A 22,105-nucleotide genomic window follows, 5' to 3' on the forward strand; every position below is an offset into this window, starting at 1 on the left:
GCCATTTTGAATAACCATACTTATATTCAGCCCAATTATGAATAAAAATTCCCCGGGAGTTTTTTCCCTTTTCCAATTTTTTCCTATTCAAATTCAATGGGAAAAAATTCCCGGGGAATTTTTTATTCATAATTGGGCTGATTATATTCTCAAATGTATTATATTGCAAACAATATTTTAAAAACTGCAGTCGATTTTATCACGAAAAACTTAAGTTAATACTAGGTAATTATTATAGTTATTTTGATTATATTTTGTTATAGTTTCACCGAACGACAAATTTTATTTTGAATAAAAGTTAAAAAAAAGTTAAATATAACTTAAAAAAATGCTACTTACTTCCACCTCCTGAAAGAATTACTGCTGGTTGTTGTGATGGAATGTGAATTTTATTCGTTCGTCCTGAATGATGCGTATGAGGATTTGACATAACTGAAGTTGGATAATGTGTCTGATGATCAATTAACTGGCATTGCTGTTGTTGTTGCTGATAGTGATTTTCAACTTCTGGCGCCAACTTTTGAGGTATTCCCGATGTGGCTCCAGATGAACGTCGACGTTGATTTTGAATATTAGCATTGCGATTGTTGCGATAATTTGTACCACTATTGTTGTTAATATTACCACCAATATTGGCGGCATTCAGATTATGTTGCTGTTGGACATTATCTACCATGCCATTTGAGTCATTAAATAGATTTTGAAGAGCTTGAAGTCGACGACTGCCAGCTGTAGCGCGATTCATATTTTGAGAGCTTTGATTACCAGGACCACTGATATTACGATTTTGAGTTTGGTGTTGTTGTTGCTGCTGTTTAGCTACTTGCGCAGCAGCATTCAATTGTAAGATTTTTTGCAATCCCAAAGCATTTGTTTGTTCTTCAATTTTACGCTTGATTAAAGCGTTCTGCATTATAATATTTGCATGAGTTTGAAGTTCTTCTTGACTCATAGGTTGCATTGTCGTTAAACGTTTGTTGCCACCTTGCAACTGTTGCTGCTGTTGTTGAGCTGCCAAAGTCTGTTGAACAATAGCTAAGTTTTGAAGATTCTGTAATTGATTTATTATTAAATTATTTGATAATGCATCAAATTGCTGTTGTTGTTGCTGCTGTTGCTGTTGTTGCTGCTGCTGCTGTGCTGAGGTAAATGTAAGTACTGCTGTTATAGCTTCACGATCTCTTTGAGGCAAACGTGGATTTGCCAATTGTATTACGAGACCATGTTTGGAAATATCACCTGTTTTTTTAATTAAACAAAATATTTATCATTACTAAACTAGACTAACTTTATTTTTTTACATATTATGTATAATAAATTTAGTTACCTTTGGCTAATCCTAATAACAGCATTTGAGCTTCGGGACGACTTAAAATGGCCTTCAGCTGCAAATTGGCAAGAAGAGCCGCTTGTTGCTGTTGTATGAAAACATTTTGTTTGTTGTACTGTTGTTGTAAAGGATTTGTTTGTTGCATTCCTGATGTGGATTGTTGTTGATGTTGCAATTGCTTCTGTTGCAACTGTTGTTTAAATATAATAGTCGAAAGATTCTCATTATTTGTATTGTTGTTATTATTGGTATACAAAATATTTTGAGATTTATTTTGCTGTTGTTGATCAGATTTGGTGGTGGTCATTGCAGAAGATGGAGCAATTGTAACGTAGTTATTCAATTGACCAATAAGTTTTTTGAAATTTTCCGAGTCACGACTAATATTGTTATTGTTAGCATCATTGCAATAGTTTTCCACATTTTTAACACTATTTCCTACGGTTGATGAATTTTGGCGCCATTTAGCTTCCAATTCGTCAACAGAAGGTATTTCAGTTATATTAATATTTGATGAAGAACGTGTATTTGTAGTACCTGTATTTTGTTGCTGAGGTGGCGGCATCATCAAATGTAGAGGATCGGTCTTTTTTTGGGAGTTCATGGCTTGCTTGAAGAATTCGTTAAGCGACGCAGAAGAACCACTATTTTCCAATTGCTCACTCAAATTATTTCTGGATGGATGGGCCCCAAAGAATGGTAAAAATCGTGAACTTCCGTTTTGATTTTGAAAGTGATGTGCACCAGAACCGCTCATTTCACCACTATTACGATTCTGTGGCATGTGTAAACGTGACTTTGAGTTACCAGAGAATTGATCGTATTGGAATGGTATCGATTTCTTATTTCCATGATCAGATTTTTCATGGTGGTTATTTGGTTTTGAGGCATCTGCATTTTTATTTTCATGAACGTTATTTGAATCGCTTTTGCCATTGAATTTTCTATATTTATTAAAGTTATCAGGCCATTTTGATTTACCAGACAATTCAATCTGCAAATATAAATACATAGTGACATTTAATACCAATTATATAAAATAGTTTATATTTTTCCGTCATCTGCAACAAGCGAATCATAACGCAAAATATTTTATGAAATCTAGTATAAATAATGGCATGTTTTGGTGATATATTCCCGCAGATAGTGTTCGAAACATGGACAAGAAAATATATACATACAGTGACGGACAATACAATAGAATTACTACATATGAATTCGATTAAAGCGGTAAAACTACAAAATTTGATTTAAAATTTTAAAATTTGTTCATTATATATTAATGCTCATAACGTAAACAATAAATAGAAAAAAATAAAATAAAAAAATAACACATTCTTATGTTAAAAACGATATCAAATCTAAAAGACTAAATAAAATATGCGACATTCAAATATAATCAATCAGTCTTAAAATGATTAAAAATAAAAAATCATCATAAGAATTCGTTGTTTTCATAATATTTTGTTTCATATCAATTATTTCTAATAACAGCATCAAATCTTTTGGGGATTGAATTTAACAAACTTTCGCATGTAGATCGGGAATTGCATACCATATTCCATGAATTTTCTGCCAAAGTTCTTCCTTGTTTTTCAATTTTTCAGGTCCGAGTTTGTCTTTTACTATTTTCCATAGGATTTAAGTCTGGTTATTGAGACGGCCATAACATGAATTTTGTTATACAAAAACCATTTTTTGGCAAGACGTGTGCTTGGGGTCATTATCTTGCTGGAAAAGCCATTTTAAGGGCATATTCCATTCTGCATGTGGCTTTATAACATTCTCCAAAATATTTACATACAAGTGCTTATCCATATTTTCTTTAATCCAATAAATTGGACCAACGCAATACCAAGAAAAGCATCCCCATATAATAATATTTCCCCAACCATGTTTAAACGTTTTTGGTTTTTGCCATTTTTTGGACGTCTAACCCATGTCTTATCATCACTACCAATTAAATTAATGGTCGTTTCGTCCGTCCACAACACATTTTGCCACTTTTTTATATTTTCTGGCCCACACCAATCCTTATGATTGCTCCTGGTTTTAAATGAAATATTGGTAGTGATTCTATTGTAATGTCCGTCACTGTATGTATGTCCATTGTATAAGGAATTTGTAGCCCAAGTGCTACAAACATGATCCAATCTGTATTGTATGTCCTATATGTCAAAACGATACGTGATTGCTGAATTTGGAAGAAGTAGGGAAGGAGGCAGGGGTAGGGCCTTTAGGGTTATAAGGGTTTGGACGCTTTTGACTCTGACTCTATTTTGGGATGGGGACTTACATTAAAAAGTTGTGCCTGGATGTAATGATGCATTTGGGGGGTTGATGAGCTTAATACATAGTTAAATTATATACTCTACAAATATTGTAATAACTTCTTTCTGTTCATGTATGACATATAATAATAAATTTCGTGGAAATATCCTTACAACTTTTTAATATTTTAACAAAAAAAATTAATTTTGTATTCCCGTATAACTTTTTGATAAAAAAAAATATTTTTAATCTCCTATAAAAACACATAAGCGCAGCGATGATTTGTTCATTGTTCTATTCCACATTGAATTGTACGTACATATGATAGACCGACACACAGCAAGAGTGATTTTGTTATCCAAAATATTTTTTTACCTTTTTGAAAATATGTATGTACATTAGATTTGTATGGACGATCAAAAAGTAAAAAATCGTATAGCGGAAACGCAATTGATTTTTTGTGCACTTCTTATGGAATAAAAATAAAACTAATAAATCAAATCCAAAAATTTGTTGTCATTTATTTTATGTTAAATATGTAACAAAATGAATTACAATTCAAAAAAAAAAACATCCAGTTCTAAATATAAAAAAAACAGACAAAACCATGATACAACCATTAGAAGGTAGAATCACTAGGGATAGAGTTTAAAATGCTATGCCTTGTTACGTCAAATAATAGAAAAATAAAAAACAGAAATCAAAAAATACGAATAATAACAAATGAAAATTTAGAAATATTTTGTTTATATTTGAAATACAGTTCAATATAATCGGAGTCATTGAAATGATGCATGCAAATCCGTGAGTCTTCAGCTCAACACCGCAGACTGCACTCCATTCTTTAATTTTATTTTCAGGACATTTTATAAATCTTACGACATTTTACTCATATAAACATGTAAATTGAATTTAAAATATTTTTCAATTTAGTTAATTTTTGATGTTTTTTTTCAATTGTACTTTTATTTTTTATTTTATATTAGTCTGACAATTCAAGGCATGTAGAATTGAGAACATATTTTGTAGTGATTCTACCTTTTATTGTTATATTATGGACAAAACTAAAATAACTTGCATGTACTCAATTTTGCACCCCACAATAACTTTCCAAAATCCGTTATTACGTAAATAAATTTTTACACGCATTGGCATATTTTCTACCAATTTTTGATTAACTTTATTTGGCATACTCTCTCTCTCTCTCGTGCTCAATCCGCTGCTAAAGCTCGTACAAATTGGTAGGAGCTAATCGGTATTGTTTCAACCGCCAATTCACGACTCACTAAAAATTCTCAATAGGATTGAACTCAGGACATTGAGCTGATAACTGCATTAATAAGAAATTTTTCTAGGAACACCATACTTAACGAATTTTGACGTGTACATTGGGTCGCCATCCTATTGAAATCGAACTAAAAATAAATATTTCTGAAAGATTACATTATAAAATAGTTTTTCGAGGAAATATGTGTGGTATATGTGAATATCTATTTATTGAAATTTTTGTTTGTAGGCGTAATTTATCTCCCCAATGGAAAGATGTGTTTGATGTGTTTGAGCCAGAGATCGAAAATAACTGGTCCATATGGGCAAATCCTGCGTGACGAACGTTTCATTCGTACACGTTTTCATATTTAAATATGAAAATGTTTTGACTTTTCAAATAAGATACTTCCAACGTATACTATACGCTATAGTGAGATTTAAGTGCAATTCCAAATGGCATAAGACATTTCCTTTTAATTGCCATTTCTTGCGAAATAATTGAGCACATAATTGTGACGCACGTTACAAAATGTGGAAGTAACATTAAAATTTTAAGTTTTTATTCGTAATTTTAGCGAATTTGGCATAATAAAGCACACAAAATCTTATTCCTAAAAGAGGAATGAAAGAGAATTCTAATATAACTTATTTGCATGAAAAAACATTTGCCGTTTTCATAAAAAGCCGAGAACATTTTGTGAGGCACGTTACGTGACGCTCGTTACAAATTATACAGATGCTAGAAAATTATCTCCTTTTCCGTGAGAAGTTGCGAAAAATTCCATTCAAAGTGAAATTACTCAAAATTAATTTGTATTTAAATTGAATGGTCAAAAATATAGCTGTCAATCGAACCATCTTGTTAACATTTAAGTAATGATAAAAACACATTAAAAAATTAAAATTTGTTTGTGGAATATTAAGATATCTGAGCTAGTGTTGGATTTGGTAATCATTTTTGTATGAATGACCATCGAAATACATTTTGTATATATATAAAATATAATATACATATCTAGTCTAATATTACAATTAAGAATTCCAAGTTTGATTCATTTAAAATTTTTTGTTGGTAGACTGGGACTTGCCCATACACCAAAAAACCCAAATTGTGATTTATATTTTTGTGATAAAAATAAATCACGGAAAATAAGTTATAAAATGATTTTTATTTAAATGGTTTGGTATGACCTTTATTCGTTTTTGTTGTTTTTTAATGATTTGGTGTGAGATAAACAATTCATTTGTTCTTGTTCTTAATAACTGTTACTTTCTCTTTAATTTACATACAACAACATATTGTTAGTAATTTTTAACTAATTATGGAAATAATATGATAAGTATGAAGTAATGAAGTTTGAGTAACAGAAATGATAATTTTTTTTAAATTGTTATTAATCTATTGATAAATTTTATATATTTAAGCGTTGATTTGCATCAAATGCATTTTTGCGATTTATTTTTCATGTTCGCAAATAAAAGTCACAAGCTGACCTTTACGAAAAAAATAAATTATAAATCACTCATCCAGATTATTTGTGTTTGTTTCTTTTCTGTTTCTCTCAACCCAAACCTAAAATGTTCTCGAATAAATCACTCTCTCAGTGATATATCACAAAAAATTATATTTAAATGACTGCGAATGAGAATTTACCATTGAAATGAAAGTGAACCCGTTATTTTCGGTCTCTGGTTTGAGCAAATGCATGGTGATTTATTTGATAGATTTAGGGCCATTATTACAACTTGCCTTTATAGTTAAAGTTAACTTTAAGGGTACCTTTTTCTATTGCTTAAAGTTACCTTTAACTATAAAGGCAAGTTGTAATAATGGCCCTTAGTAACATTGTCGTAACAGGAGATTTTAACTATGACCTATTTAATGTTTCTAAGTCTAACAATTTTCGCTCTTTAGCTTACCGCTGTGGACTAACATGTTTACACAACTGCTTACCAACACACTTGTTTGTAGCTAATAATAGCACGTCGTTAATCGACTATTTTGTCTTAAGTCAACCAGCCTTAGTAGAATATAGTGGTCAAATGCAATTCCCATTCTTATTATCTAATCATAGTTTAATTTTAATTTCTTACAGATTTTGTCCACAACTGCTAGCTAATGACATTTACCTTAAGAATTATAATCACATAAATTTTGATGAGCTTGCACAATCCATTAATCAATTTGATGATTCGTCCATGAACAAGTTTCTTCTCTTGTACGGTGGATAGCTGGCAAAATTATTGTAAACTGAGAAACAGGGCAAAATCTGTCATTAGAAAAATGTGTAAGAATTATGGTGTTAGTACTTTTAAGGATTTAGACAGCGCCCAGATGTGGCGTAATGTGCTTGAGATTGGTTGTGTAGGTACTGAACGACCTGAGTTATTGGAATGTGATGTTGAGTTGATTGCAGATAGTTTTTGTGAATAACTTCAATCCTAATCACTTTGGTAATTTTGATTTTGATAATATTATTGAAAGTCCAGGAATGTTTTCGTTTCAAAATATTACAGAATCTGATGTTTTCATTGCAATGAATTCCATTAAATCTAATGCAACAGGTTATGATATGATTCCTATGAAGTTTTTAAAAATTATATTTCCACTGCAGTCTCCGACTAACATTCAAAGCGTACGGTTGTTTTTGATCTTGTCTTTAAAAAAAAGAAAAAAAAAATAACAAAAACACTCTATCGTAGAATAACGGTTGTTAAATATTTTACTATTAACAAGAGTTTTTTTTATTTATTACCTTATCTCATTTCGCTCTTGTAAACTTACATCTTTACACATAGAGGCGATTACAATTTAATTTAATCATGACTCCGGGCCCTCCGGACAAGTTATCTAATAACAGGTTCCACATTCTTGGGGATTTCATGGAAAATCCATCCAAGAAGAAGAAATTCAATGAATTCCCTGATTTGCCTACTCCAATAAACAACAACAAAAACACTCCGAAATATGTTATAATATCCTTCAGTGATACTGATAAACAACTATCAAAACTAAGCCCTTTTGCTATCAAAAAAGGAATAGAAAGTATTACTGAAATCAACTCGATATCGTCGCTCCGTGACGGAAGTCTTCTAGTCCTAGCCCGCATTGCAGACAAGTTTCTAAAAACAAAACATCTAGTTAATCTATGCCTAGAGATGCTAATCGGGACTGATTTTTAAAAATCCCGGGGTTCGGGATTTGTTAAAGAATTTCGGGATTTTCGGGAAATCTAAAATCCCGAAAATTATAAGAATGAAACGTACATAATTATATCTTTACAATTGAAAATAAATTTTTTATTTAGCAATTAATTTTTATTAGACATTAAAAAGCATAAAATACTTGCATGAGTACATTATATAAGAAGAAATAACAATAAAGAATGTACATTAGGTCGGGTCGATTTGTATGGACGATCAAAACGTAAAAAATCGTATTGCAGAAACGCAATCTACGCAAAATTCTAAGAAATTATCCCCAAGATACCATAGGTCTAAAATCCTATCTTGCGCATGTCGTATTTTATCCAATAAAAAAAACTATTAAAACAAAATATATACAGAAATATCATTCGATAAAAGACGAAATGCGATAGGATTTGATTTTAGACGTATTGTTTCTTGGGGATAATTTCTTAGAATTTTCCGTAGAATGCGTTTCTGCTATACGATTTTTCGTGAACAAATCGACATATGCTGCTGCCGAAAAACATCTTTCACATTCCATCTTTCACATTAATGCAAGTATTTTCCTCTTGTTCCTTCAAAAATAAAATTATATATTTCTTTTGCAAGTTGAAAATCTACATTATAATTTGGTTTCGTTATTGTTATTTGTGGTTTTTACATTTAATAATAATATCTTTTAGCCTTTTAGCAATCGAAATATTTTTATTTTGTTCGAGCTCCTCATCTGAGATAAAATCAATTTCATTTGAAGAGGATTTAAATTGAGTTTTGTTAGATAACTTACAAAAAAAGTTGAAGAATTGATTTTCTGGAGCCCCACTCAAGGAAAACCAAAAATATCGTTTTCCTTTATTAACTGTATTGTAGCAGGAGTTGAGCTTAACAACTTTGCTGAACATCACTTTGCGATATTCGGGCATGTAGAATGTCAAAATGAATGAAAAATGCACACAAAAATGACAATTTCCCCTATTTATTTATGAAAAACGGGATTTGGAAAATCCCGAAACCCCGGGATTTAAAATTTAAAAATCCCGGGCTTAGATATTTAGAAAATCCCGAAAACCCCGGCATTTTCGGGAACGGGATTTCCCGTTTGGCATCTCTATCTATGCCCGATCTCATGTAAACTTCACGAAACGCTCAACTCTGTAAAAGGAGTAATATGCGCACCGTGCTTAATACATGTTACAGAAATTGAAATTATACAGAAGATGAAAGACCAAGGTGTAACCGACGTTTATAAATTTACTAGACCCAGCGAAGACGGAAACTCACGCACGCCAACCGGCAAAATGATATTAACGTTTGACCTCCATCGTTTACCTACAACTGACGTTGCGTGGTATAAGTGTAAGGTGGACCACTACATACCCAAACCGATGAGATGTAAAAACTGCCAGATACTTGGCCATACTAAAAACCGATGCAGAGGAAACACAACCTGTGCTGAATGCAGTCTACCACCACACACACCAGAAAAATGCACCCGCATATTTTGCATCAACTGCTGGGGAGATCATTCATCAGCTGACGTTTTATACACATGAAAGAGATATTAAAAATAAAAACAATAAATTATTGCAGTATAGGAGAAGCTCGTCGCAGATATAGTGAAAGCAACCCAACCCAAACAAATAAACAAAACACATATGCAGCCGCAACCTCTGATTCTCCCACTAAACGCAAGGAAATACCTAACAACCAAACGGAAAAATTCACACCATCTACAGAAATTACAAAACTAAATAATCAACCTACAACAAAAACAAACCAACTTCTTAATGATACAAATACACCTACAACCTCTACTAAAGCAAACACAATATCAAAAAATAATTAAAATATTTACAATAACAGAAAAAAACAACATATACAACACAAACTCTACTATTGAAACAAACAACAACGCTTTCATGCAAGGCGAATTTATACAAGGTGGTGGTAGTTCTACAAAAACAACAAATGGTCTTAACAAATGTAAAAAAACAGAAATTAAAAATTAAACAAATATGTATTAAAACTAAATATAGTGTAGATAATTGAATAGTGAGGGCTTTACTTATTTAGGCAAAATATAAATATTTTGTTAATTAGCTTAGAATATGTAGATATTGAAGTATAAAAACAAGCTTTGACAGGTGTTAGAACCAAACAAGCGAAAAAAGAGTAATCAGCTGATTGACTGACTCCACCTTGTATAAATTCGCGTTGCTTTCATGTCTCCAATTTCTTGTTTAACTCAAACTCTTATAGATGAGAATAATTATTTTGTAACGTTTAGTGACGAGGAGTCTCTCGACGCGGTCACAATGGACCTAACAGAAACGTAACTATATAAGATAATACTACGCCAACCTAATACTTGAACCAGGGGGCTGCTCTGTGATTTGGCCAGGGACTACTTCCCGAGTTGGTGTGTCATTTACACGCTGGTTCGGGGGAGTTTTCTTTCGGTCTGGATTATTAAGATGCCCCTTAGCTCAGTCCAAGGTTACTATAGACAACAATCAACAAAGTTTACCCGTATTACATTAATGAAACTCTTTAATATGGACTTAGTCCTTCTGCAATGGAATATACATGGTGTAAAGAACAACTATACTGAGCTTCAATTACTCATAAAAGATTTAAACCCCAGCATCATATCTCTTCAAGAAACGCACTACGCTCACAACACCACACCAATCCCCCCTAAAAACTACAATGCCTACTTTACAAACTCAACCCAAATCACCACATCAAAGCAAGACAGGAATTTTCATTAAATCGGATATTCCACACAAACTCCGAGTACCAAATTGTAGCTGTCGAAATAAGCCTCAACATAAAATTCACCATCCTGTCTCTCTACATTCCACCCACTCAGGACATCTCTGTTCGAGAACTATCAAATATCCTAACATCATTCACCACTCCTCTGTTAGTCGTTGGAGATTTCAACGGTTGGAATACTATCTGGGGATCCACTTCCAACAATAAAAGAGGAACACTTCTAGAAAATATAATAACAGCTGCTGGGCTGTGTGTGCCAAATGATGGGAGTCCCACCCACTTATCAACACATAACACCTTCTCCCATATAGACGTATCATTCTGCTCAATAAATTTACTCCCACTAACCTCCTGGAACACTCTTGACGACTTACACGGCAGCGACCACTTCCCAATCAAAATCACAATAAAACTATCAGATAATTATAAACCCTAAAAAAAAAACAAATAGATTTTTAACTCAATTAGCTGACTGGTCTAACTATTCCCGCAAAGCAGAAAGTGAAATGTCTAAAACATGGCTGTCATTAATGAGTAACAAAGACGCGGCCACAATAACTAAAGCGATACGCACAGCAGCAAATCTCTACATACGCCAATCGAAAGGTAGCATAAAAAATGATCGATCTCCGATTCCTTGGTGAAACCTAACATTAGCAAATCTGCGTAAACTGAAAATGGAAAAGTGGAAAAAATACAAATCCAACCCTACTCAGGAAAACCTCGTAACTTACAAAAAACAAAATCCTAAGTTCAGGTATGAAATGAAAAAAGCCAAACATCTATGCTTCGAAAACTTCACTAAAACAATTAACCGAGATACAACAACGTCTGACATGTGGAATAAAATTAATAAAATTTCACGGAAGCACTCCTCTACCACCATAAAAGTCATCAATACAAATAACGATAGCCTAACTGACCCACTTCAAATCGCAAACCACTTCGGAAAAGAATGGGCTAAATATGCCTCGGACGAAAACTTTCCAGCATTATTTATCCCCTGCTGTGGGTAGTCCCCCTGCTGTGGGTAGTCCCCCTGCTGTGGGTAGTCCCCCTGCTGTGGGTAGTCCCCCTGCTGTGGGTAGTCCCCCTGCTGTGGGTAGTCACCCCTGCTGTGGGTAGTCACCTTGAGTCTTCGGGCACGGTGCAGGGGCTTAAGCATCCTAAGGATGTGATCTAAGAACTACCCTCCCCATACCTCACAGCGTCTGTCCTCTATGTTAAGAGCGGCTGTGGGGTAAATGACCATCTTCGGTCGCCTAGCGATCACGACCTCAACTTGGTAGCGCCTGTTCCCTTAGTTAGTGCGGCTACCAATTTCCTCTGTCTGCATTTTCTGATGTCGGTCCGGGACTGTGGTTTGGGTTACCTAGGCAACATAACCGTACCTTCTAGCGTCTGTTCCCTATGTTAAGGGCGGCTGGAAATTACAATCTGGTTCTGTCAGTCCGAATGTTTTTGGTGAAAACTCAAATCCAGGATGCGTCTGTCTCACATTGAGCGGCATCCTGGTCTGCGTCTGACTCCAGTGGAGCGGCAGTGTCTTTTTCTTACCTATGGTAGAGGTATAAACTGCCAAAACACCCCCCCCCCCCATGAAATGTCAGTTTCTAACGACGGCCCTATGTCCTTGGTCGAGGGTGCTAAAATCTCCAAGGGTAACGTGAGTACTCAGGCGGAAGCCACAGGTCTGAGTGCCACTGGAGCTACTGTGACTGCGACGAATCAGACGAATACCCCGGGTCTGGTAGTCGGTGATGCTACTGGGGTAAACAAAACGAATAGTTTTTTGACTAGACAGGAAAGAGTGACTATGGACGATAGCGACGACAACCTCTCAGGTCTGAAAGGGTTAAACCTTTATGAGACTGATGAGGAGGACTTACTCATGGTGTCCTCCGAGCCGCTAAAAGCGAATGAAGACGTACATCCGGAGGCCCATGACCCTGCAAAGGGAGACACAGAACAGAAAAACAGGAAACAGGACTCAGAACAGGACGAACGGAAAAGGTTGGCGGGCTACAAACGCTCTCTCCGGTATGTCAGGACGTTGGACTCGCGAGATCCCGCGTCTTTGACCACCAGGGAAAAGCGTTTACGGCGTAAACATACCTACCACATACAGAAGTATGAGGCCATGCTAAATACTACTGTTGTGGAGGTAAGGCCAGCCAAGACTAAGACCGAACCAAACCAGAGCAGGCAGGTGATCACATCTAAACATGTGCCCCATGCCAGCACTGGACCGAACACGATCATCGTCTCGGAGGATCTTGACGTACGCCCATCTACATCAAAGAGGGCCACGTCGGGGCCAAAGAGAGGTGATGACCAATGCGGCACGACGAAGTCTGCTAGCACAACACCCAAGGTGCTGTCCGCAATCTCCTCTACTCGAGGAACCGCGATGGCTTCCAAAGGTACAGCAAGCAGGCCTAGTATTAAGCGGCAAAGGTCAGGTGAAACGCAGGTGTCTGAGGGTAAGCGGCTGAAACCATCAACTAGCTTAACATCAGCACCTGAGCTACAAGTGGCCATCATAGATCGTAGTCAACCTGATGGGAAAATGACTACGGACAGATGGCTGCTTCTGGAGGAAAAGATCTTGCGGGCACTAGTGGACGAACTCGCATGCAGTGAGGATGATTCCTTCACTGCATTCGATGGCGCCAAATGGTTAAAGGGTGTCAAGATCATCGGGTGCGGTAACGAGAAGGCCCTAGGCTTTCTCAGTAACTGTATCCGAGGAGTTGGCGAACTCTGGCCCAATGCAAGAATCGAAATCGTCCCACTGGATCAAGTACCTTTTCGTACGACGGTGAGAGTGTGGGTCCCTCCTCCCCTTTTGGAGGACGAAGCCACGCTAACACTTATAAAGCGTCAGAATAAGGAACTTGGTACAGAGGACTGGACGATTGAACGAGGGCGCTCTAGGGACAAAGGAGAAGGCAAGGATCTCTGGATCAAAATTGGTTCAGAATCCCTCCGACTCCTGCGTTCTTCGCAAGGCGTCATCAAATACGGGCTAAACCAACTCCGGTTGATCTTGCCCGCGGTGAAGCGCAATGATGAACCCAAGCGGCCTGAGAGTGGTACAGATTAATCTGCACCACTCCGAAGCAGCATCGGACGATTTGCTGCGCTTCATGGAGAAGGAAGCTATCCACGTGGCCTTAATCCAAGAACCCTGGCTTGTAGCCAGTAAAGTTCGAGGCGTCCGGTCACGAAACTATGTGCTCCTTTCTCCGAACCCTGAAGGTAAAGTAAGGAGCTGTATTTTGGTCAGGAAAGACATTAAGGTTTTCCTTCTATCTAATTACAGTTCTGGTGATTTAACGGTAGTTGCACTAGAGCGACAAGGGTTACCAACCCTAATCATATCATCTGCGTACCTACCATACGACGAAGCTAATCCGCCCTCACGTGCCGTACGCACACTTGTAGACTGGTGTAACACAAGGGGCCATGATCTCATCATAGGATGTGATGCTAATGCCCATCATACTCTGTGGGGGAGCTCGGATATAAATGACAGGGGTGAGTGTTTACTTCAATACCTTCTATCTACTAACCTAAGTGTTTGCAATAGGGGTAATATACCAACGTTCTTCAATAGGATCAGGGAGCAGGTCATTGATATTACTTTGGTAGGGAACACTGACTCAGTTAGAATTCTTGATTGGAGAGTTTCACTCGAGTGCTCATTCTCCGATCACCACAGGATAGTGTTTACGATACAGCTTACACTGGATAGGGAGAAACCCTTTAGAAATCCTAGGAAAACCGACTGGGTCAAATTCTGTAATCTTAGTGACACCATACCACATCCAGCAATGGATAGATTAAATGGTACACGGGACTTGGACGACTCGGTGGATTTTCTATCCAGGTCATTAAGGGAAGCCTACTATGCTTCGTGTAGGGAGCGGCAGGGACCTAGGAAATTCCGGCAACCATGGTGGAATCCTAGACTAATGCAGCTAAGAAAGGAATGTAGAAAACTTTTTAATAAGGCAAAGAGGGACCAAGACTTGTTAAGCTGGGACGATTATCGTCAAAGCTTCAACACTTTCAAGAGGGAAACCAGACGGGCAAAGAGGGAATCTTGGGAGCGTTTCTGTGGGGAACTGGAGAATACCACGGAGGCATCGCGTCTACGAAAGGTACTATCCAAGGATCCTGGTACGCCTGGATTCCTGATGAAACCGGATGGTAACTTTACTGAAAGTAGTATCGAAACTTTGGAACTGCTAATGGATTTTGACCTATGGGGCTCTTGTTTGGTGGAGAGTGGTGGACACTAAGACTCACCTCTCTATTCTAAACAAGGTACAAAGATTAGCATGTCTTGCAATTACTGGCTCTATGAATTCCACACCTCAGGCCAGTCTAGAGACGATGCTGAATATAACTCCCCTTGATATATATATCAAATGCATTTCTGCTAAGTCTGCTCTACGACTCAAACAGTCGAGCGGACTGAAGCACGATCGTATTGGTCATGGCACCATCCTACAAAAGATAGGCAGGCCAATCATAGGGAGGGAAACGGATTATATAATACCCACACCGAATTTTGATAGAACATTTAGGATCAGAATACCGACAAGGGATGATTGGGCCGCGAACTCTGTCCTAAGAGATGACGTGATCTCAATCTATACTGATGGTTCAAAGACAGAAAGAGGCACGGGCTCGGGAATCTTCTCAGATGAGCTGGACCTTTTGATGTCTCTTCGATTACCCGATACCTGCACGGTTTTCCAGGCAGAGATTTATGCTATTGATACAGCCGCGAGAAGAATCCGGGAACTGAATCTCGAAAATTCGACCATACATATCTACTTGGACAGCCTGGCATCAATCAAGGCTCTTAACTCCAACGTGATTAGGTCGAAATGTCTTCTCAATTGTATCAAATCACTGGCACAACTGACACAACATCAAGTGGAGTTGATATGGGTTCCAGGACATGCGGGCATCCGGGGAAATGAAGTATCTGATGAGTGCGCAACCAACGGGTCGTCCCTGGACGTATCTCTTGCGCAAAGGGATATTCACACTCCCTTGGTGACAGTATCAAAATTGATAGATGAATGGGCTTTGAGCGAGACGGAACTCAGGTGGTCAAATATCATCACTTGTAGAATATCCAGAATGCTCTGGCCCAATCTGACAGAGGATAGAACTAAGACTCTTTTGTCTCTTAGTAGGAATTCGATTAGACTTCTCACGGGTATAATTACTGGGCACTGCATGATTGGACATATGTCTGAACGTATGGGTTACCCACGTTATGGCTATTGTAGAAGTTGTTTAGATGAAGAGGAGGAGGAATCGGTACAGCACCTTCTATGTGAATGCCCAGCCTTACAAGAGCATAGACTACTACATCTTGGTAGAGCTCTTTTCCATGATCTGGACTGTCTCAGGGATGTGTCACTAGTGAATATGATTGGGTTTATTAGAAGTACCGGCTGGTTCCCATAGGGACCACAGAAATCACATAATAGACGAAACTAGGGAGGGAAACTATTCTCACTTTATGTGTGACATTTTCAGCATAAGGGAATAGTACTTCTAAGGGTACCACAATGGGCCGCAAGGCCTCCGAGTGAACTCGCTAACTTGCGAGCAACCCACGTAACCTAACCTAACCTAATACAGCCAAAAACTTTCCGATAACAGACATAAGGAGTGAGATCGAAAAATTCTTAACACACGTTTTTCATTACATTTTTTAACCCAAGTATTATTTGAATTTTTTTTTGATCAAGTTACCTTTGAAAAACATGTCAGTTATTATGTGTAATGTCAATTATATTAATTTTTTTGTTAATCTGATTAAAATGAGTGACCAGAAAAAAGTGCGTACTGAAATTATTAAATATTTTCAACAAAACCCAACTTGGTCTTACAAAAAGTTGGCCAAGCATACAAAGGTCTGCCGTCAAACTGTTTCCAATGTTATTAAACAGTACCGGGAGAACTTGTCAGTTGATAGAAAACCTGGTTCAGGTAGAAGGAATGGTCCACATGATGTTTCTAAAGCCAAAAAAATAGAACGCATTTTCAAAAGAGCTCCCAACACATCCGGTAGGAAAGCAGCCCGGTTAGCTCAGTGCTCGGACTATTTGGTACGAAAAGTTAAAGCTAATGCAGGTTTAAAAACATACAAGGCTCAAAAAGTTCCTGACAGGAACGCTACTAAAAATTTAGAGGCCAAAAACAGAGCACGGAAATTGAAGTCAAGTTTTATAAAAAAATATTCTTGCTGCATAATGGATGACGAAACGTATGTTCTGGCAGATTTTTCGCAACTTCCAGGTCAAAAATTTTATGTTGCTGATGCTCGAGGGAATGTTGAAGAAAAGTTTAGGACCCAAAAGCAGACAAAATTTCCCAGAAAGTTCTTGGTATGGCAAGCAATATGCAGTTGCGGCAAAAGAAGCCACTCATTTGTTACAACGGGCTCTATAAATACCGAAATTTACATCAAGGAATGTTTACAAAAAAGGCTGCTTCCATTCATAAGACTTCATAATGTGTCCACTTATTTTTGGCCTGACTTGGCATCCTGTCACTATGGCAAACAAGCCCTTGAGTGGTACAAGAACAATAATGTGGTATTTGTACCAAGAGAGGCAAATCCTCCAAACTGCCCGGAGCTAAGGCCAGTGGAGAGATAATGGGCTCTTGTTAAAAGAGAATTGAAGAGTACAAAAAAGGTGTCCAAAAGTGTGGTAGATTTTAAACGGAGATGGACTACATGTTCGAGCAAAGTGACAGAAAGCACTATAAAAACGTTAATGGAAGGGTTTCCGAAAAAGGTTCAAAATTTCATCACTAGTGATTAAAACTATAAAAATAATTTTTTTTGTAAATTGTAATAATAATTTCAATCAAATAAAAAAAAAATTAAAGCTGTAAGTTTAGTGGTTTCTTTTTTATAAACATATATGTATGTTAAGAATTTTTCGATCTCACTCCTTATATAGCACTAAAGACAAAGATGCCTGCCTTATGGACGAACAAATAACCATGTTGGAGCTCTGCAACTGCTTAAGTAAAGTGAAGGGTACTTCGCCCGGTTCCGACCGCATCTCCTACCACATGATAAAAAACCTTACTTACCTCAGTAAAACCAAACTGCTAAAAACTTACAACACTATTTTGAACAGCGGAGTTATACCACACATCTGGAAACTTGCCATTATAATACCAATTCCAAAAAATAAAAATGCATCTTCAGTAATAGAATACAGGCCGATATCGTTGCTATCATACCTATCGAAAATCATCGAGCGCATTATAGCCACTAGATTATCTTGGTTTATGACAAAGAAGAAACTGATTGCAATTGAACAAGTCGCCTTCAAATCAAATAAAGTTTGTGATGATGCACTACTACACATGGACTACTATATAACAACAGCCCTATCAGCAAAAAATCTTGTATCCATTCTATCAATCGACTTTGAAAAAGCTTTTGACAGAATCGGCCCCCATGTTATTTTAGACATTTTAAAATCATGGTCAGTTGTCATTTTTATCGAATAGACAATTCAAGGTTATAATTAACGGCCACACTTCAAAATCATTTCTCCTCAAAAACGGTATTCCTCAGGGTTCACCACTTTCAGTGATCTTGTTCCAAATAGCCTTCAATGAAATCAGCAAAATTGTAAACAAACAACGCTTCGTTGACCATTGCCTTTACGCGGATGATATGTACATTCTTTGTAAAAGAAACGATTACAAAGTGTTAGGGGTAACCCTGTTAACCAGTACACAATCTGGCATCCTTATTATATACTGTCACATTTGAATTTAGCTTTTCAGTATTGTAGCTTAACCGTCCATCTCAACTAAGCGTCTTTTCATATTCTCTTTAATAAATATAGTTTATGTTAAATATTAAACGTTGTCTTTTATTTTATATACAACAAAAGTGGCGACGAGTGAAAAATAAAATTAATGACTTAATTTTTTGCAAGAACGTATCTTATTTCCTATTATTACTAATACGAGGAAGGAACAACGCAATTATGTCCGACGACAAAATTGTCCAACTTATGGAGCAACAGGCGCAGATGATGGATTTTCTGACGAAACTCCTACAAAACCAGGAATTAACAAAATCGTTGTCAACAGACCAACATGCAAGCACCTCCAGGGCAGCTTTAATGGAGTCCTTCGCACACTCCATGACTGACTTTGTCTACGAGCCAGAAAGCGGATTGGTTTTTCAGGCATGGTATAATCGTTTTATACACGTCTTCGAAAGGGAGGCAAGCGTTCTTGACGAACAAAACAGAGTTGCACTTCTCTGGAGAAAAATGCCCGATCGCGTACACGAACGTTTTAAGAACTATGTATTACCAAGGAAACCGGCTGAGATGACTCTCACAGAGACCGTGGAAAAACTCAACAAACTATTTGGTAAAGTCGATACCGAAGTTAGCCAACGCTATAGATGTTTACAACTAACAAAAGGCGATAACGAGTATTTCCGAGAATACGCTAGTAAAGTAAACCTGCAGTGTGAATTGTTTAGATTGAGTGAAATGCAAATTGACCAGTTTAAATGTCTTATTTTCATCTTGGGACTAAAATCAAGCCATGATAACGATATTCGCATACGGTTACTTAAACTGATGGATGAATCGAGGGTTTCCATGAACCTAGACCAACTTGTCGATGAAACACAAAGAATTCTCGACCTCAAAACCGATAACATCATGATTGAACATCAGACAAAAGTTGTGTGTGCCATAGACAAAAATACAAGGGAATTTCCGTATACTACTAAAATTCCAAAACTACCATGCTGGCTTTGTGGAGATTTACATTATATCAGATTCTGTCCATTTAACAAACACAAATGTTCCACATGTCACCAAATGGGACACAAGGACAATTATTGTACTAGTGCTAAAAATGGATACAAGCCCAAGACACCTCACGTTGACACCAACAATAACAACGAAAATAAAGCATCAAAGAAGTTCTACACTTCGAAGTCAAACTACCACACTAACGCCGTATTTTCTACAAAACGGTTACAATTTCAAGAACTACGTAAGTACATTGAATTGAAAATGTACTTACGTAGTTAAACTACAAATTGATACTGCATCCGACATATCAATAATATCAACATCAACTTGGGAAGCCATTGGTAAACCTGAAGCATTCACCACCAGTGACAGTGCCAATGACGTGAACACCAACAAGATCAATCTTCTTGCCAAATTTGGTTGCAACATTTCTCTCGGTGACACAACTATATATCTTCACTGCTATATTACTGACATCGAGGAATTAAACATCATGGACATAGATTGGATCGAATCATTTAAACTTTGGGATAAACCGATATCAGCTTGGTGTCGCCAAATAAGATTTGAAGATGATATTTCCGAACTCAAGACAAAATACCAAGCCGTATTTGATAATTCGTCTTTAGGACTTTGCACGAAAATCAAAGTTCACATACAATTACTACCGAATTGTAAGGAGGTATTCATTCCCAAACGTCCTGTACCCTACGCTGTTAGGACTGAAATTGAAACCGAGCTCCAGAGACTCGAGGATGCGGCATTATTAGTCCCGTTGATACATCTAAATGGGCTGCACCAATCGTTGTTTGCAGAAGAAATGGAAAGACAAGAATTTGCGGAGACTATTCCACGGGTCTCAATGATATGATCGAGCCAAACCAATACCCTCTGCCTACACCCGAGGAAATATTATCAGATTGTCATGACAACATCATATTTAGTCACTTGGATTTATCAGACGAATATTTACAAGTTGAAGTTAACGACGAAAGTAAGGAACTACTTACAGTCAACACCCACAAGGGTCTAATAAATTCAACCGCCTTACACCTGGTATAAAATCCGCCCCAGGGGCATTCCAACGTATAATGGATCAACTTTTTGCCGGAATTGATGGTTCGAAGGCCTATATAGATGATATAATGTTGTCAAGTAAGTCTATTTCGGAACATAAAATTAATCTCGAGAAATTATTGCAGCGTGTTCATGAATATGGATTCCGTCTCAAATTCGAGAAATTTTTTAAATCACAGATAAGATACTTGGGTCAATTTATAGATAGTCAAGGAATTCGTCCGGACCCGATAAGATCAAAGCAATTCAGATTCTCAAGATTCCGGAAAACATCACTGAAGTGCGATCCTTGCTGGGTTCTATAAACCACTATGGTAAATACGTCCGCAATATGAGAAACCTTCGCAAACCCCTTGTTGATCTACTCAAAAAGGAGCAGTCGTTCACATGGACATAAAAAATAATTAAATAGAGCTTGTTGGCTTGACTAATGCGCCATCTCACCACCACAGGCGCTGCAACCTGCACTAATAACAAACATAACGCGCAATTGCAGAGTTGTCAATTAAAAAGCTTTTCTTCTCCTTTCACCATCTACTCTCTATCCCCTTTCCAAAGAAAGTAACACAATTATATATAGGCATATTAATTGCCTGAGTGTTACTTCTCTTTTTTTAAAAAAAAAAATATATCGACCCAGAATCCTCAAACAACTGCATAAAGGACACATCTCGGCTGAAAGAAGCAAATCAATTGCTAGAAGTTATGTTTAGTGGCCGAATATCGATAGGGAAATTGAAGACTACAATAGGAAGTGCTCTAGTTGCCAACTCAATGCCTCAAATCCTGTAAAAACATATCTATGTTCATGGCCTTTGACAACTCGTCCTCTTGAGCGAGTGCATATCGATTATGCTGGACCAGTGAAAGGTAAATATTACTTGGTCATCGTAAATGCTTACTCAAAGTATCCAGTAATTTACGAGACAAACACAATGACAACATTTGCCACAACTAAACTGCTCAACGAATTTTGTTCACAATTCGGCAATCCCGAACAAATCGTTTCTGACAATGGGACACAGTTCTGTTCCGAAAATTTTGAATTGTGGTCCAATGAACGAGGCATTCAGCACACCAGAACCGTAAGATTTCATCCTAGTTCTAACGGACAAGCGGAAAAATTTGTCGACACCCTCAAGCGAGCTCTAAGAAAATCCGATAAGGAAGGAACGTCGGCAGAAACCCTTAATAGATTTTTAGAAGATTACCGTTCAACTCCTAACCCCAACTCACCAAACAAACTCTCTCCTGCAGAATCATTTATAGGGCGTAAAATGAGGACTGTTTTCGATGTAATTTTGAAACCTGTACCAAGCAAATTGTTACGATACCAAAATGGAAAATC

The 22,105-nt window shown here is 37.0% G+C and overlaps 2 protein-coding genes across 2 annotated transcripts in view; one reads left to right on the top strand and one right to left on the bottom strand.

Annotated features, from left to right (window-relative positions):
* Positions 1–331: 331 nt before the first annotated feature.
* cup overlaps positions 332–22,105 on the bottom strand; it is a 64,633-nt gene continuing 42,859 nt past the window's right edge. The window contains exons 6-7 of the mRNA XM_065499496.1: positions 1,328–2,324; positions 332–1,239 (exon numbers count right to left, since the gene is read on the bottom strand). Of these exons, the coding sequence (XP_065355568.1) occupies positions 332–1,239; positions 1,328–2,324 (1,905 nt within the window). The remainder of the gene's footprint in view (positions 1,240–1,327; positions 2,325–22,105) is intronic.
* On the top strand, positions 12,465–14,582 carry LOC135952618 (uncharacterized). Its single transcript, XM_065502627.1, has 2 exons — positions 12,465–14,098; positions 14,163–14,582. Exon 1 carries the CDS (start codon positions 12,465–12,467, stop codon positions 13,941–13,943), a length of 1,479 nt encoding a protein of 492 aa, XP_065358699.1. The 3' UTR covers positions 13,944–14,098; positions 14,163–14,582.

The sequence above is a fragment of the Calliphora vicina genome, chromosome 2, assembly GCF_958450345.1.
Source record: "Calliphora vicina chromosome 2, idCalVici1.1, whole genome shotgun sequence".
Taxonomy (NCBI): domain Eukaryota; kingdom Metazoa; phylum Arthropoda; class Insecta; order Diptera; family Calliphoridae; genus Calliphora; species Calliphora vicina.

What these genes read in the sequence shown, in the direction of transcription:
- LOC135952618 (XM_065502627.1), top strand. Translation starts at nt 12,465, where the DNA reads ATGTCCTTGGTCGAGGGTGCTAAAATCTCCAAGGGTAACGTGAGTACT.